Source organism: Falco cherrug, chromosome 10 (assembly GCF_023634085.1).
Source record: "Falco cherrug isolate bFalChe1 chromosome 10, bFalChe1.pri, whole genome shotgun sequence".
In the NCBI taxonomy this organism is placed as follows: domain Eukaryota; kingdom Metazoa; phylum Chordata; class Aves; order Falconiformes; family Falconidae; genus Falco; species Falco cherrug.
The window spans coordinates 20,370,993-20,388,618 of record NC_073706.1 but is presented as its reverse complement, the minus strand read 5'-3'; the positions used below and the strand labels follow the sequence as shown (position 1 = coordinate 20,388,618).

At 37.0% G+C, this 17,626-nt stretch overlaps 1 protein-coding gene across 8 annotated transcripts in view; it reads right to left on the bottom strand.

The window, feature by feature from the left end:
* Nucleotides 1-17,626, bottom strand: part of SHANK2 (SH3 and multiple ankyrin repeat domains 2) — a 353,665-nt gene that overhangs the window by 191,322 nt on the left and 144,717 nt on the right. For all 8 annotated transcript variants that reach the window (XM_055722497.1, XM_055722500.1, XM_055722502.1 and 5 more), the window contains one exon: nucleotides 13,673-13,786. In XM_055722497.1, the coding sequence (XP_055578472.1) occupies nucleotides 13,673-13,786 (114 nt within the window). The remainder of the gene's footprint in view (nucleotides 1-13,672; nucleotides 13,787-17,626) is intronic.

Here is a 17,626-nt window from a genome sequence, read left to right as displayed (position 1 = left end):
CATGTAACTGTGTCCTATGTTTGGATGATAAAATCTTCAAGGACAGATTGGCGATTTTTGTGGAAGTGCCTTTACACAATTCCTCTGTGGGTGTGTATATGTGTTTATATATGTGTGTATATATATATATATATACACACACACACATGCGTTTCCTTTCAACCAGTGGCCTACTAAAGCCTCAAAATCTTCAAAGTCTTATATGAGTTATATGAGACCAAACCAAAGCATAGGCTTTACCCTGGCAAATGAAAGGAAATGTGTAATCTGTAATAGGGATTTACAGTCAGGAATATAACTGTTTCTTTTTAAAGTGTTGACTAACAAACGCTAATACAACATAAAACAATTAGTTTTATAACTTACCTGAAAGACAAAACGTTTAGAAGAGATATAGTAGCTGCAATTCAAAAGGGTTTTTTTTTTCTTAAATTTTTCTCTGGAAATCTTTTCTCGTGGAGTTCAATTCTGATAGCAAATAAATAAAATCATGAAGATTCCCATCCTTCCTCCTGCTTCCTCATTTTGATTTGTTAAATTTGAATAGCAAAGGATTGGCTTGTATCCCTGAATTCATGGCACTGAGCTAAATGTTTGAAGCACAGAGCCATATTAAAATGATAGAAAAAGGTATCTGAAGGTGATGCACCCAGGTGGAAATGTTAATACCATTGAAATCTATATACTTAGGTGATACGAAGCTTTCCCCACTGCAGCTTTGCTGGCTACATTCAATCAGGTAAACTACACTCATATGACAAAAGCATGATGGAAAGGATTAATTCTTTTTAAGTGCCTTATAATTGCCACCAGCTTACTACTGCAAAGTAGAGGGTGCTTGCTATCTTCTGCTCTTTGTTAATTGCTGTTATCAGCCAGCTGACTCAGGCTGTACTTCTGCGCAGTATCAACTGATGGGACTCCTGTCCCTTCCATTAATCATGGATCATTTTTCCAAATAAGTCTGCTTATAGAACAGTCTTAAAAATTAACAACTTTTTTAAAAAAAAAAACCACAAAGCACTGTGTTTTTCCTTTTCAGTGCAAAGTGCAGCCACACAAGGATTTGTGCCAGTACAACTGTGGAGAAGAAACAGGGAGAGGAAAAAAAATATTGTAATTCACAAAGAAAACACTGTTGCACAAAATTTGTACCTAAAAGGGATGTGGTTACCCAGACAACATTGTACAAGACAGAGGTATTACTATAAATGTGTTAGTTCACTTACCAACTGATAAAGTGGTGTCTTGCCTTTTACATAGCCATGTAAAAGCATCTGTAAGCACATCTGCACTAATTTTAATTTAATTTAAAACTTTACAGAAATGTTGGGTTATTCTTGTGCTTAGGTATTTTCCAACTTGACACCTTCCAAAGAGCAGATGTGCTAAAAGCACGAAACCCCTTCCTTTAATTTCCCTCCTGCAGACAGACTTTGGCAAAGACAGACTCATGGCACAGATCACTTTTCAACGTATCTTCTTCCTTTCCACTGCCAAGATTTTTTCAAGCCCTGTCTGTTATCAATGTTGCTGCTGACTGGATTGTTTTTGCCAATCCATTTTGTTTTGACCATGCATAGCTTTCAGAGTGTGTATGAACATTTCCAGCGCATACTGAAACGCCATTATCCTCAACCTTTCGTTATAATGTGGTTGCAAAGACTTCTACTCTTATTACCTAACTTCAGTTTCCCATCTCCTGCAGTGCACTCTTGCACACAGATGCATCCAACAGAAGTACTTTTCTTCCCTCATGTGATCCAACATTTTAACTATTCAGCCAAAAGATAACATTATAGCTTCTAGAGGCTTCTTGTTAACCTTTACTGCACAAACTGTAATTTTTTACATGTAAGGATTTTTTAGATAAATGAGACAAGGATACATTATACATAATTTCCTTGAACTACTAATATGTTGTACAGGGAAAGCAATGTAATTCTTTATATTATTTCCAGGAGAGCAGTCAAAATATGTAACTACTTTAAAACTCTCTCTGGATAACATTAAACTAGTGCTTGATACATGTATAACATATCTATAAGCATGAAGTGAAGACTCTATAGCTTCCTGTGATTTTTGTATAATTACAGCTGAACTTTTGGCTACAAAAAAAAGCCCCAAGCAATGAACAGAAGTCCTTTTTGCATCCTGACTTTTGCAGCCATGTTTTATAGTTGTGAATAGTAGCCTGAACTAAGGGTTAAGAAAATCACTGGGCATCCTTCACTTCAAATCAGAAAGCAGAACCAAATTTCCAAACTCAGTTCCAAATACAATTTATAGATAATGTAGCCAAGCCCCACTATCATTTAAAATTCAATACATTTTTTAAGTTCAGAATTAGAAACATTTACTCAGGTTTCTTTATTTTACATGAAGATAAATAACCTATTCCTGACTTGAAAAATAAGACTATCAATATTGATGTGCTCTTCTTTCACTTAGCTAAATAAACACACCCTGGGATACTGAAAGTCTGAGTAAGCACAGCCCTGGCACAGCAAGTTTCAAAGCTCAATGCTGGAGACATAACCTTTAAAACCACTGCCACAGAAAATCTGCTGCGACCGCGCCGACCAGTATCTTCTGCTCCTGCCCCGCAGGCACGAACCAGCGAGGACAGATACCCAAGAACAAGACATACGGGGACTGAAGGCACCAGAAATCGGGGGAAGGAGAGGGTGTGAGGCCCTCACAGCAAATCTCTCTGCAAGCTCTGTTAGCACAGCGAAGGCCACCTGAGATACTGGTCAGGTCTGGGGCTTCCTACCTAGAGCTGAATAAGCTCAGGATGAAATGTCAGATAGGAAATTATGTTCATTTGAAGAAATTACACTTTAAACCCCCTACATCACTAGTCTGGGTTAACAGTTCACAAGGCACAGTGAGACCCCAGAGTACCCTTTGATACCAATCCGATAACAGAATCAGCAGAGCTTTCTAGCAAGAGAAATTCCACTTACATTATTCGCACCACAGAATAAAATCAGCAAATGGTGTGTACTGTCATCATGGTTTAACCCAGCAGGCTTGCTCACACACACCCCACACCCCTTGCAGTGGGATGAGGGAGAGAACTGGGGAAAAAAAGTAACATTTGTGGATTGAGATAAAGACAGTTCAACAGGACAGAAAAAGAGGGGAAAATAATTAAACAACAACAACAATAATAATATACAAGCGATGCACACTGCTCACCACCCGCCGACTGATGCCCAACCAGTTCCCGAGCAGTGGCCCCCAGCCCAGCTTTCCACCCAGTTTATATACGGAGCAGGACACCATATGGTATGGAATATCCCTTTGACCCGTCTGGGTCAGCTGTCCCGGCTGTGTCTCCTCCCAGCTTTTTGCCCCCCTCCAGCCTGCTCACTGGTGGGGTGGGGTGAAAAGCCTGAAAGTCCTTGACTTAGTGTAAACACTGCTTAGCAACAACTAAACTATCAATGTGTTATCAACATTATTCTCATCCTAAATCCAAAACACAGCTCTATACCAGCTGTGAGGAAGAATATTAACTCTATCCCAGCCAAAAGCAGGACAAATGTAATAACTGATTGGCTTTTTTAATGACTCAAAATAGCTTACTTGTTTTCATGCTGCTTCTACTATGATCAGTTACTGCTATCAACCAGTGTATTATCAAGCCATTTTCTCACCATCAGGCATCGGTGGATCTTTTAGCAAGCTGGAAAAAGCCCCTTTCCATTCTCTTTTGTTGCAGGCAGGTATGAAAGCAAAAAGCAGTGACATAATTTAAGAACAGAATATGGATTATCTAACAGCTGCTGCTATTTAGGTATCATTTTCCTGACCACCTCCAGCATTGCCATTACTCTAAGTATATGCTCTATCATCTTCTTTAAATTAATATGAATTTGATCTCAAATAACTGGGGAGCGTTTCAAAGAGTTTTCAGCCTCTGTTGTCAAGCCTTTTATCTAAACCATCAAAAACAAGAGGGGAAAAAACCCAAATGTGTCATTTAGTACAGGAGAATACAGAAGAAAAAGGTGACTTACCAACACTTTGAAAATATGCATGGATCTAAGACTTGCCTTGCTTTATGTCAGCCATTTTAAGTAAATGGTTTTGAAAAGCGTTGGGTTATGCTAAATGAAATGAGTTAAATGAAACATAGCACTCTATTAAATTCTGATAGATACCAAGAATCATTTTAAGAGAAGTTGTATTCTGATATAAGTAGCATTTGCACAGGTGCATCAGATAACCCTGACTAAACAGAATTTCAGGGGAAAAAAGGATGCAAAATAAAAATAAATGCAAACATCTATTGCTACTATCATTTAAGATATTTATAGAAAGAGCAAAGATCAAGTATATTTGATTATAGGATCATAAGATATTAAGAAGTATCTCTAATCAGAAAAGAACTATTAGTACAGGAAGGAGATGTTACTAATCAAAATACCTATTCTTTATGAAATCTGAAATGCTCCAAAATTCCAGAAGGTGAAAGCTACAGATTTTTGCCTACTAGCAATCATTGGGATATGTCAAATTGGTTAAAACTCAACTAACTTGACACCAGAATTTGAGGGGCTGAAAAAAAATGTTTTATACGTGTAGTTTCCACACAAGAACAACTAGGAATAAAAAAAATATTATTTCTAGATTGTTAGCATACTACCTAACAGGGCTGCTCAAATCCTGCCACAGGCTAAAATACTCCATCTTAAACCAATAATAGAGCTTAAATTCCTCAGGATGCTGTATCAGTTTATAAATCATTCATTTTATACCTTTATCTTTTTCACAGTTTTAAAGTAATTTGTAGCATTAGGTATTTTTGGTATCTATATCTGCTCTCGTGCTTTAAAAGTTGCTTCTTAGTGTTAGATGGACTGTACTTTTGAACAGAAAATGTGAGCACATCACTGGAAGTAAAAGGAAGAAGCTGTAACGGTAGCTCCATTCTAAGACATGCCTCAGTGTTGCACTGCTTTGTCCCATATGGTTTGATAGACATTTTTTTGAGGAAAAAATGCAGAAAGAATGAGAAAAGGAAAAAATCTACACTTGCATGTCCGATTTCACACATCAGTAATCCCAGATGCATTTGACATGTTGAGTTTCCTAACATGTAAAGCTTAATTTTATACTGCTGTGCAACTTATTTTTAGCAGATTTCAATGCTTTAGAGAATTGTGTTGCTCCTTTCCAGCTGATTAGAGTTATTCCTAAGTGGTTCTTAGCAAGCATGAAAATCAGAGTGAAAGGGATGAAGTGCATGTCAGCTGAGGAACCGAAACAGTGAAATATTATGAATTAAAAATTACTTATCCAGAGATAAAGATGCAGACAGGCTTTTATTTGTCTCAAGCTCTAGACCTAGGCTTGTATTTTCTTTCTTTTGAATAATTTTTTAATGTTTTTACTTTACGCTGTTCTCAAAACCTGGATAGAATATGAAATCATTATTATGGAATACTTCATTTTACTCTTTCTTGAAACCAAACTCATATCATAAGCTAAGGAAAACCACTGTAATTTGAGAGAAAGAAGCTGACCAGGGAAATGAGTTGGTAGACTCAGTCTTCCAAAGCATTTCTTACAAATACTACTATTATAGTAAGAAACCTCTATTGCATCTTGATCAGAAGACCAAGACTGAAAAAATGCAAGGTCTTTCAAGGCACCCTCAGTCAGAGAGGGCACACATTACCAGGCTGTGTGGGAAGCATGTGACTCCATCCTATAGCTGCTTGCAGACAAAAAACAGCTCTCAAGTTACCTCTGCTTCCAAATTAGCGTTATTATTGAGTGATGACTCATTTAGAAGTCTTTTCCCAAACTGCTGTTTATCATTACTGAGAACACAAATGCTTTGCTCAGCAAAGCTAAACTGAAGAAACTTGCTGAGGTTCATTCTTTAAATTTCCATTACTTGAGACAAAATGTACAGTCGATTTACATCCTCAGCTACAGAGAGCTGTCAGAATTAGTTGAATATTACTGCTTCAAATGTCTATGTCAGCTGGGTTTTTTGGACTGGATTGCCAGCATCTCAGATCTAGTTCTTTGCATCGACCTTTTTGTTCAGTATATTCTTCCCATTGATGGAAGGGAATGCAGTTTATACAAAAATCTGGTATGTAGCATATTCCTGATCCTTCCAAGCCATAAACCAGAATACAGTGCCTTTGTTGATATCCTTGTACTGAGTCTTACCATCTATTCATATCTTTTTTAATTACAAATTTGTCCATGGGAACTATATTTTATGGCAGAAAATCACTTATCAAAAATGGAAACTTTTCAGAATCTTGTGAGCCACGTGGTTTGTTGTGCAAAATATAGAAGCAAGGCAGGAAAGAGTTATTTCAGAGGTCAGAGCTTTGGACAGTAACCTTCAAAGCAGAGAGATCACTGAACAGTGTTTGACCTGTCAGTTTGAGCTCTGGGTACCAGGGTTTGACAGCTGGAAAACGTTCCTCAAACAGGCATGGATAAACTTCAATAAACACATCTGTTTGACTGCATGTCCCACATTTAGAACCCTGTCTGGGATTACAAAGCTATAACATTAATCTCTTGAGCTTTCTATCCATTTTCAAAAGGCTGAATTTGTATCCACATCATACTGCTTTTTATCAATGATCAGGCCACTTAGATGTGAGCCAATCTAGCACCTCCATTTTTTTTTTAATTTGGTTTATATTCCCTCTGCCATATTAAGTCTAGCACCATTGTCCGTGCTGAGTCAGAATACGTTTCCAAGCTATCACACTGATAGACGTGAGAATGTTTGTGATTAATTTTCCTAACAAAAATGTGTTTTTCCCCTCATATATATAAATTACTTTTGTACTTTCTCCATTTAGGCATTCCAGCTACATGTTTTATCCTTAACTGCTGCTGTTCACACCAAACAGTTTTAATTTGCATGATAATTTTGTCACAGATACATGGGTAACTTCTATTCAAGGTGAAATCATGTGGAAGGAGCATTTAGTAAAACTTATTACGGAAAACCTCGAAGTGCTCATCTGGTCAGACAGCATCTCTTATTTGCAGTCTCTCCTGCTGGTTTTCAAAGTTACTCGGTTTATAGAATGTTTCAGAGTTCTAGTAATTCTCTACAATGTTTCCATCTAGTCTTAGAGTTGCCTTTCTAGTTAAGTTATCCAGAACTGATTCTAACAAAACAGGAAAAAAATGTTTAACAAAGATTTTGTTAATTTGGATCATTTATAAAAGGCAAGTAATTAAGGCAAGAGGCTGGATGAAAAGATTTTTTGCTTTCTATTTTTTTTTTCCACTGCTGACTTTTACATGCATACTTATATGTGATTAGGGAGGGCTTTTACAGCTGACTGTTCTGGCTATCTGTTATGTCCAAACAGTGTATTTGGGAAACCAAGGCCCCTGTCCTTAGAGAAGGACCAGAACTACAAATTTCAGTTTTACATGAGCTCAAAAACTAATATCTGGATGCAACCTGAGCAAAGCCTCATCAGGGACTTTAAACACATCTTAAACTATCAATCTATGTAAATGTATCCCCTTACTGGCAAAAGCAGGTGACCCTGAACTTACAGAAAGGAGAACGGTGGTGGCTGTATCCAAGTGTTCCAAGCCCCGTGGAGCTAGCTGAGTGACAGGTCTATCCCACAGCAAGTCCCCCATCGGAGTCCTAGGGTGCACATACAAGCTGTGCTCTGCTTGCATTCAGGTTGAGGTGGATGCACGTTTTCTCCTCTTCTGTTCAGAGGAGGAATCCATAGATGTGAACACGTGCTCCATCATGTCCTCTGGTCTTGATGATTTGGGAATGGGAACTTCCATTACACACATTCCAGCACATTACAATTCTGTTCCGTACTGGGATGCAATGGGGTGCACGCACACACACAGAGACCAATATTCTGTAGTATGCTTTAGTGTTCATCTTCCTCACAAAGCACACCCAGTAAGGACACTGCTTTTAATACACCACTACCCTGAAATGCTTAAAAAGGTAACAAAAAAAAAAAAAAGGTGAAAAATTAATTTTCTAGCACCCATCCTTCCCACGAAAGGTTAAACATGACATAGCTGAAATTAACTATAAGCTATGTAAGAGCATAAGATGGGGAAATTCCATTTTTTAGAACTTCAGGCAGCCTACATAAGTCCATACAGGACACAGTCAAGGCTGGCATTTGTGCTCTGGCACGCCACCATCCAACCTGTTTCACTGTTAGCGGGTCCCTGGCTCAGCTTCCACATATGCCAATTATCATTCTTCCAAACAGTACCCAGAGATATTTCAGTGGACAAAATATGTTGCCGACTGTTCCAAAAGGCAGCACGGAGAAAGCAACCATGATGTGGCAGGCAAGGGGAAGAAAACTTTCAAATACGTTACGTGCCAAGCCACATATCCACAGAGGACAGAACAGCTAGCATATATCAGTATAGATGTTAGCTCCTCAATTCACAGTAAGGTGACTTTCTTCTTTGCAAGAAGGCAAATCAGTTTTCTAGCAGCCTGGCTGACTATATTGTCCAGGAAGGTGGTGTGCTAATTATAAAAAGGGATCATGGAAATGAGGAGCAAATCTGCTTTTATTGAATGCACAAGGTGTTAAAAACTAAGAATGCAAAATCAAGAAAATTCTATACTTCACATACAGCAATATGTGTAGCAAAGTATGCATTTCATTAACATAACTTCGACTTGTTTGGTAGCTTCTGAAGTCTAGAGGGAATGTTGGATAAGGAACACTGTGACCTGCTTATAACATCTGTGTACGATTACATACGTTAAAAGAAATGGGCAGGAGAACTATGCTATTACTGGAAAATCTTTCATTATATTTTCAAGTTGCTGGAAACTCAGGAGTAAGCTATACCAAACGTTTAAGTACAGACGTTTTGAAAGAGAAATCCCAGTTTCTGGGATGCTATGTAGTATCTGCTCAGAGCACTAGTGACACTAGAGGTCAGCATGGGCGCATCTACATTAGCATTTTAGTCTGGACCAGGAATGTGATTTCTAATGCTGTCTACTCTGCTGCAGCCCACAGGACTGAGCAGACCTTAAGAGTTTTTAAATTGTATTCTTCAGTGGAAAAATGAGCTCTTGAACAACGGCTTAATGGTCGTTGAAGCCATATGCTTGGATTAGATCTAGGCTGAAATCGTACAGCAACTACAACTACTAACAAGGTATACCCCAAGGCCACAGCGTAGAAAAATGCATGGAGGATGCTACTAAGTGAAAAATCACCCAAAGATAATATTAAAGATGAGCATGGAGCTCAAGGAAAGGTGCACCAAGGAGGCCAAGAGTTGAAAGACAGCAAGAATTAGTAAAAGAAATGCTCAGTCAGTATCATTTGTAAAATCTAAGAGTTCTTCAGGCACATTAGGGAGGAAGGAATAATAAACAGTAAAGACAGAATGCAGGTAAAGATAACTTCTACCTTCCAAATGAATTCTTCACCTCAGTTATGAGCAATCAGATGATCTAAATCTCTGAATTCTGAAGGACATGGAGTATAAAATCACAAGTCTAATAGAAAGCACTTTTGTAGTAAATCACTCAAGTCAGACTAAAACCCTATGAGGGAAAATAAGCAAACAGAAACACCTAAACTTGAGCAAGAGAAGGAAAAATGTGTCTTCCATTGGTGGGGCAGCTGGTTTTATGGACTACAGATTCTACTGTACTTCATTTCCCATTGTAAGGTATTAGGTAGGAATTCTTACTATCTTAAGAAGGATAATGAATGCTAAGGAAAGAATAAACCGGTAAAATGAAAAGCTTTGTCTTTTTTTATAGGCAGAAAAATTAAAGCTATGTCACACAGTGTATTCTCAGTGGATGCAAACTACTGCTGCCTGAGATCCAAGATGACCTCTGATACTCTGCAGCACCAACCAACGCACTTGGCTGATAAATCCTGTTAAGAATTCTAATAACCCAAGCTAGTGCCTCACATTTGCATAGTTTTGAGTTAACTAGGATTTTATACGAATCAAGCTTCTGTACAGCACTTTCTTCAACCTGCCCAGAACATTTTAGCAAACAACCACGGTGAACTTTCACATATTTAGGATACAAAGAAATCTGAGAATGGAATTGGTTCACCACTGAATAACAGGAAAACTGCCAACACAGAAAGAAGAAATAGATAACCTTTGTATTCTGTGTTTGTACAGGGAAAAAGCAAGGTGTATCAATCTCATCTGAAAAAAAAGAATTTCACCCTAAGAATAATTCTGAGGAATGTTAAAAACTGGCTACTAAGGGTACAATTTTTAAAATGAGATAGTATGAAGTTTTTTGCGTCTAAGAATTTTTTAAAAGAAGGCAAAAGAACTTAGCACGCCACTGGTAACTATTTTCTTTGTTACTCTTTTTTATTAGATCTCAAAATGTCAAGGGAACTTCTTAAGACTGAAAGGCAGCAGGTCCTGTGCCAGTGCTATTAAAGGGCAAATGAGACAACCTGGATAATTTAAAAGCCTATAAGCCTGGCATCAGTCCTAGCAAAAAAATGGAGTAATTCCTACAAGTCTCAGTTAATGAACTATTAAAGAATGGATATAGAAGTCATGCCAGTCAACAAGGGGGTTTTTTTGGAAAACAGAACTTGCCAAGCTAGCATGATACCTTTGAAGAGATCACAGGAACCAGGTGCTGTTCTGTACTGCCTACTTCCAGAGAACAGTCAGGATGGCAATGAAGTTCCCTGAAAATTGAACTTGTCTTAGAAATGAGATTAGACATCAGCATGACATGAAACACCTGCCCGCTAGTTTTACTGGGCATGTAGTGTTTAATTGTGGTTTGTTTTTTCCAAGAACTATTTTTCTTTTTTTCATTCATGGCGTGCAAATGACAAGCTACTATTAAACACAATTATTCAAACTTAATAGCAAAGGGAAGAAATTGTTTGAAGAAATGTTACTAGATCTCATTTATAGGACAAACTGTTACTGTGGTGCTGGTCTGATAAAAGCCGAGTTTGAGATTCATTTCCTACACATTAAAATTACCTACTTTCTAAATCATTACTATAAGAAGTTCTGCTGCTTTGCAAAGTCCGTGATGCAAATTCTTGCAACTCACACAAGTTTGTGATGTTTCTCAGCTGATGTTCTTTCAGCAATCCCAGCAGACCCAATTTAATTTCTAATCATTTCACCATGGTTAACACATTTTTCTAAATCACTTTTGCATTTTGTACTCGGAGGGAGTACTGGCTGATTTTTGCTTATAAAGCTCTTCTCTTTCATTTCCATTGTTTCCTATGCAAAGGGAATGGAGCTAACTGCACAGAGCAGTTCAGTGATCAGCTGCTTTCAGCCCTTACCATATTTCAATAATAATATGGCAAATACTGTGGATTTCATATATTTCATAAAGCTCCAACCTCTATTGTATTATACAGAGAAGCACTATACCTCATTTGTGCCTTCTGGGTACACGACATTTTTCAAGACAGCCCAGAAAAATACGTGAGTGCACAAGTTCAAAGGTATAAAAAATGTGCCCGTTTCATGTTTGTTTAAGTATATTTGCATCTTTTTCAGATTAGAAGAATGGTACAATCAGAAAGACAATAGCATGCAATAGGTAGAAATTACAGTAAATGCTCTGGTGTTTTGCCAGACACACAGCATAAGTTTTCATAACTTCATGTCAGAAATTTTGTAAGATGTTTCTCTTTACATTCTTTCAACACTTCCAGCTTTTGTAATCCTTTTGCTATTCTTGTGACAATTTTTTTTCTTAATTTTCATTTTCCTTTGAATGATCAAAGAAATTTTTGCTCGAAAACAATCTTGTCATATATTAAAGCAATCATGTCACATATTGAATTTACTTCCTACAGTACTTCTTGAAAAGATTTTTGAGGATTTGTAACAGGTTTGGTTACCTTCTCTCCAAAATCACTAAAGAAGATGCAAAACTCCTTTCAAATTTTAGAACTTAATTTAATGCTCCTTCCTAGAATTTTCTTCAGATTTGGAGACAAATGCACAGCTCAAATTTAATGCAGAATTGCCATGATAGACTCAAGAAACGTGATTATGATGACTGACTTACACCTTTCTGAAAGTTTTATTGAAGGATCTTCAGAACAGTTCCCACAGGGCTCTTCATCAGCTCATGTTGCACACTGACTCAATTTATTCCTCTCCCACAACCTTTCTAACAAATGAAATCACACTAGAATTGCAACTAGTTATCCTCTTTTTACATCTAGTGTTTGAGAACTGTACTGCTCCCAAATTTGCCAGTTCCAGCCTGACTCTTCCTCTTGTTTAATATTCCTCCATTTTTAAATTCTGGTTTGTTCTTTGCTCTTTCAAAAGCTACATAACTATTCTCTCCCTATTCTCAGAGACTAAATCCATTCTCACCAAATATTAGATCTGTTTCTGCTTCCTTCTCTTTCTCTCTCTCAAAAGGGAAATAGAAAAGTAAGTATAACCTTTTCACACAGTGTTTAGTTATCTAGAGCAGTGTACCTGATGCCTCATTCCCTCAATCTTTTAAACTTTTCATATTAAAAAAGCTAAGTTTTTGCCTCCTCTTCTGCTCACGCCTTAAACTCTATTTCATCTTACCACAGCTTCCCTTATAACCGATGGAATTAAAATACTTATCAAATATTACAAATATTTACACATCCTTACTACTTTGGAATTATTATCTTGTCCAATGCATTCTTTTCCATTCTATCATGTTAATACAGTGGGTGTATATTAAAAAAGAAAAGTATACCTGTGCAGTTTTATAATGACATACATAAAAGAACAATGTTCACAAATGAATGATACGATGCACGAATTTTAGTGTATTGTCTGTGCAATGACAAAAGTTATGGATCAATACATCAGAGATCCAAAACGCACCAATAGTTAATTTAAAACTACATACACTCCTGGAGAACATTAATTATATTTTCAGAGCTCATTTATAATGAGCTTTTAATTAGAGAGGATGTCCTCCTCACATCTTAATTCTTAAAAGCAGAAAAATTATGAGATGGTAGGTAATTCTTAAAATAACATGCTTTAATGAACACTTCTTTTTCTTTTATCATACCAGAACTGTAAAGACTCCTGGCTTAAAGTCACTTGTGTTTTACTTACTTATGGCAATATAAGTGTATGATAAAGGAGGATTCTATTTCCTTTGTCATCAGTAAGGATGTATATGGGACATCCCACTAATGGATGCTGCCTCTAAAATTTAGCAAAAGGTCAACAGAGGGAACTTCATTGCTATGAACAAGAGCTAAATACATTGTATGACTACCACAAATTGGGAGATGATGGACCAGTTTTTCTTCCATTATTTGATTGTCTAATTAGCCATTCTCCCATACAGTAAGAAAATAAAATTTAACATAATGCTTTACAAAATGTCTGCATACGGTTGTGCCTAAAAGCTTTTGCAGTACTTCACAGCACAGACCCTCATGAGAAAGCCCGTTTGCTTGGACAGCATCCAGAAAAATCTGATCAATAAACCCATCTTAATTTTTTTAATTCAGCAGCTCAGCTTTATTCAATTCTCCAGCTTCTAGTATTGCACAAACACACTGCTGTGTAACACATTACTGTCTAGGCTACCTCTCTGCTTGGACAGACACATCACATTTGTCATTGTTAGGATTCAACAGGAACTTGATCTGATTACCTGGTTTGCTTTCATTTGGTTTGCACTGAACCTCTTCAACACATTCTGCAGGAAACCATCCAATATGTCCCCGGGTGCTGCCTTCCCAGAATCCACCTTCACCAATGCTTAAAACTAGATAGAGACACACATAGGAAGCATTAGACATTTTTCTCTTCTCATGTAAATACCAAAATTAGTTACATAACACATTCACTAATAGCTGAATATCACGTTGGTAAAAGCAAACTTTATACAATAACTCAAATGCTGGTACCCCCAAAATGGGCAGAGAGTAACCTTTAAATGCGACCCTCCCTACCAGTCTTTGGAACCTCTTCCCAAATTCATTTTTGTCGCATGTTTCCTTGGCCCTCATATACTGCTTTCCATTTCCAGTTTTCTCATTGTTGCTTTTATCAAGGATAAATGCATGGTCATACTAAGACCAAAAAATTTGTCTTGAGTGTTCAAATTAAGCTGAAGATCTGAATCCATTGTAAAACTGAACCCACATTGAAATTGGGTTTGAATAATACATATTTGGGTATCTCATGTTCTCTGCCTCCTAAGGAAACGTGCTATTTTATTTAGTGGGTAGCTCCAGAGATTTGTAATGTAGGTCAAGTAATATGATTTAATGGTTTGAGTACACAGCAAATGCTTGAATATCCCATAGGTGTGATACACACTGTGGATGCCTTTTGAAATGTTTCAATGATTTTTCTCCATAGAAGGTAATGACAATAGGTAGGGGAATGATTTACCAACAGAAGAAAAAGCTTTAACCTGTAGTTCTAATTATCTTGTTATCAGTCTTAGGACTCAGCAAGGACTGTGACCAAAGACTGCAGAACCACAGTGTATGTTGTTTCTAGTAAGCAATTGGAGATGAATTACAGTAATGAAAGGATCCTAAATACTTGCTAAGTATTACGTTTAAATTAATTTTATAGAAGTTCCGACAAATCACCGTATGCTTAGTGTACAATAAAAGAACATAAACGTACTATTTAAGAGATACTATACATTAATATTGGAACAAAAGTGATGTCATTAACAAAAACAGTTAGCTCTTCTAAAGAGGTTGATTGGGAATGGAGCTCAGCCATACAACACGGGTCCCCAGAGTACATCTGTACAAAACACAGTGTTCGGTAGAGAGGTCCCCAAGCTACCAAAAATAAGCCCACGGAAGTCGTAGCAGTCCAGCTCCATTAGCTGCGTGCGAGCTAGGCCAGCCAAGCCAACTGGCCCTGCTGAAAATCAAGGCTGATTAGCCCAAGCACATCTCTTTGCTAACGTATGCATATGGTTTGCAAGACCTGGGAGAATACCTCTGCAGGGTATTTCAGTATGGTAGGGATATTAACTTGCTCAGAGCTACTTTGATGTTCTCCAACACAAGCACTCTTTGTGCTGTTAAAACATACCTTATCAGGCTTTCCAATCATAGTCCCCGACCCTGACTGCGATTGAACTCTGTATCAGTGGAACTGCTGTGACTCAATAGCATTGAATGTGAACTTGATTTGCCCTACTATAGAGTAAGATGAAAATCAAATCAACTATAGGCCAAAAAAAAAAATATATATATATATCTTGGTAATACTAAAGAGGTGACAAGAACTCTGGTTTGACACCCCAGGATCTGTAAAACTGCGTTTGAAATTAAATGTTCGCCTAGTTTTTCATTAATGCAATCTTAATCTATTTGTGGCATTACTTACAAAGCATGGATGGATAGCTACTAACATATCTGACAGATATTTGACAGAAAAATGTTTTTAAATGTGTCAATTTTAATTCTTTTAATGTAGTAAATTCAGAGACACAGATTTAACAAACTGCACATTTAAACATCACTGTCAGTAACAAACACATATTAAGCCCCAGGAAATGTATCCAATAAGGCAAAATCCTACACCCAGACGCATCTCAAATGCACAATTTATCAAGCACCTTTCTGACATATATGGGGAAAAATATACCTTCTCAGGTAGTTCTGGGATAATGGGGGAGGACACTTGGAAGACATCAACTCTACAGTGACACTTAAGCTGTACAAAAAAATCTTTCACATACCTTTTCTTTTAGTTACCTAACACCTATTGATGTTGTTAACATAAGTAGAAAATATTTCATCCCTACATTTAAATGCAAGCAAAACTGAAGAAACCAGACCTGTGCTTTAATTGTATTAATAAATACATAAATTAAAATATTAATAAATATAGATTTGGGGCATAATTAACAAAAAGTATGTTGATAAATTCCAGGTGTTCTTGAAAATGTTTAAAACCTGTGCGCAATAACACACAAAGTCAATCTGATAATTCAGTGTTACATAAAACAGAAGCCTAATCATTCATCCAATATCTATTCCATATATATTTATATATTCCAATATATTTTTAACAATGTAACCTCTGTTCACATAAGAATAGAGTGCATTTCTTATAGATGAGATACAGAAGTAGGAAAACTTAATAACACATATAGATACTGTAATTAGAGTAGGATCCTACTGTACATTGATTTCAATTCAAAACACAAAAGTCAGTGTAGGACTCCAGCCAAAAGAAATTTTAAAATGTGAATGATTCCTATTGCAAGTAATTAGGGTTTTCTGAGGAGAGTTTTCGGCACTGAATCTCAGTCCTGATTTCACTCCACAAACTGGCAAGGAGAACAAAACCTACTTAGCGATTGAGAGAGACTACCCTAATTTAGCATTTTATTAATCTGTCAGATCTGCTATTTTGACGCTCCAAATTATACGGATATTTCCAAAAACCATTTGCACTGTAAAGAGGAAGTTGGGTATTTCACAGCCATACAGTAATTTCATGTGTTTACGGTAGCACCAGCTGATAAGACATCCAAATCAAGATGGGAAAAGAAATTTGCTTTGTAAGTGTATCTGTGACTGCAAGGCAAGAAGTGATTACTTCAGAGCAAAACCAGACCCAGACCCACTTCAGATCATTATTACATGAATTATTAAATATTAGCAATTACTAATTGCAAAAGCAAAGCAAAAATGCACATAGTCCTGCCTGAAGACATGTCTACGGAAAAGACGTAGAAGGGGACATGAGGTGTTGCCAGAATGCAGACAGCCTTCACAATTTTGGTTCAAGCCTGCCTAGAGATTACATCTACAAACAAACTGACAATACCGTTTGACTTAGTGTCAAGGAAAAACATCATTACGGGTGCCAAGAAAGGAAGGAAAAGCCTGATGGAACTGCAAGAGGCACAAAGATGACACAAGAGGCAAGCGTGGGGTAGCCAGGGATACAGCTGACGTGCAGAGAGAGAGACAAATCATTGGTGAGGTGGAGGAAAAGCACATATGGCCTAATACTCAAAATGTGGAAGTTGAGATCTAGATGGCTCTGCATGACCAAAAAACTTGAAATACTCTTTTTAACGTATCTCAGGTGGTGCCATCAATAAGAAATTCTGCAGCAGGAGCCAAAGCCATGATAATCTACCTATCTATAAAAATTGGCAACACCATGTATCCCAATGTGTGTAACTGGGAACTTAAAGGATAAATCAAAAAAATATAATTTATCTTTTGTACTCATATTTTTTTTTGTAGAATGAGGTCTTAATTTCTGTTTTTTCCCCTCTCACAATACTGCTTGAGAGACACACTGTAATAGATAATTTGGTACCAGCAAGAGACTTTCTAACCAACTATTTCTCCACCAACTGATGGTGCATACTACTTCTAAATTCATTGTGATACTGAAATTTCCAAGAGTGGATTACTCTAGATATCCTTATTTGCAAAAATATCAATGAAATTTACAGTCAAATTCAGGCCATTGCCTCTGTAGCTGCTACAGGATATACCTAAAATGTCTTTGTGATATCTACAATCAATTTTTAGTACTTTTATAAACGGCATTCTTCTTTTTTGGGAAAATAAATAATTATATGGATTGGGAATGACAGATGATC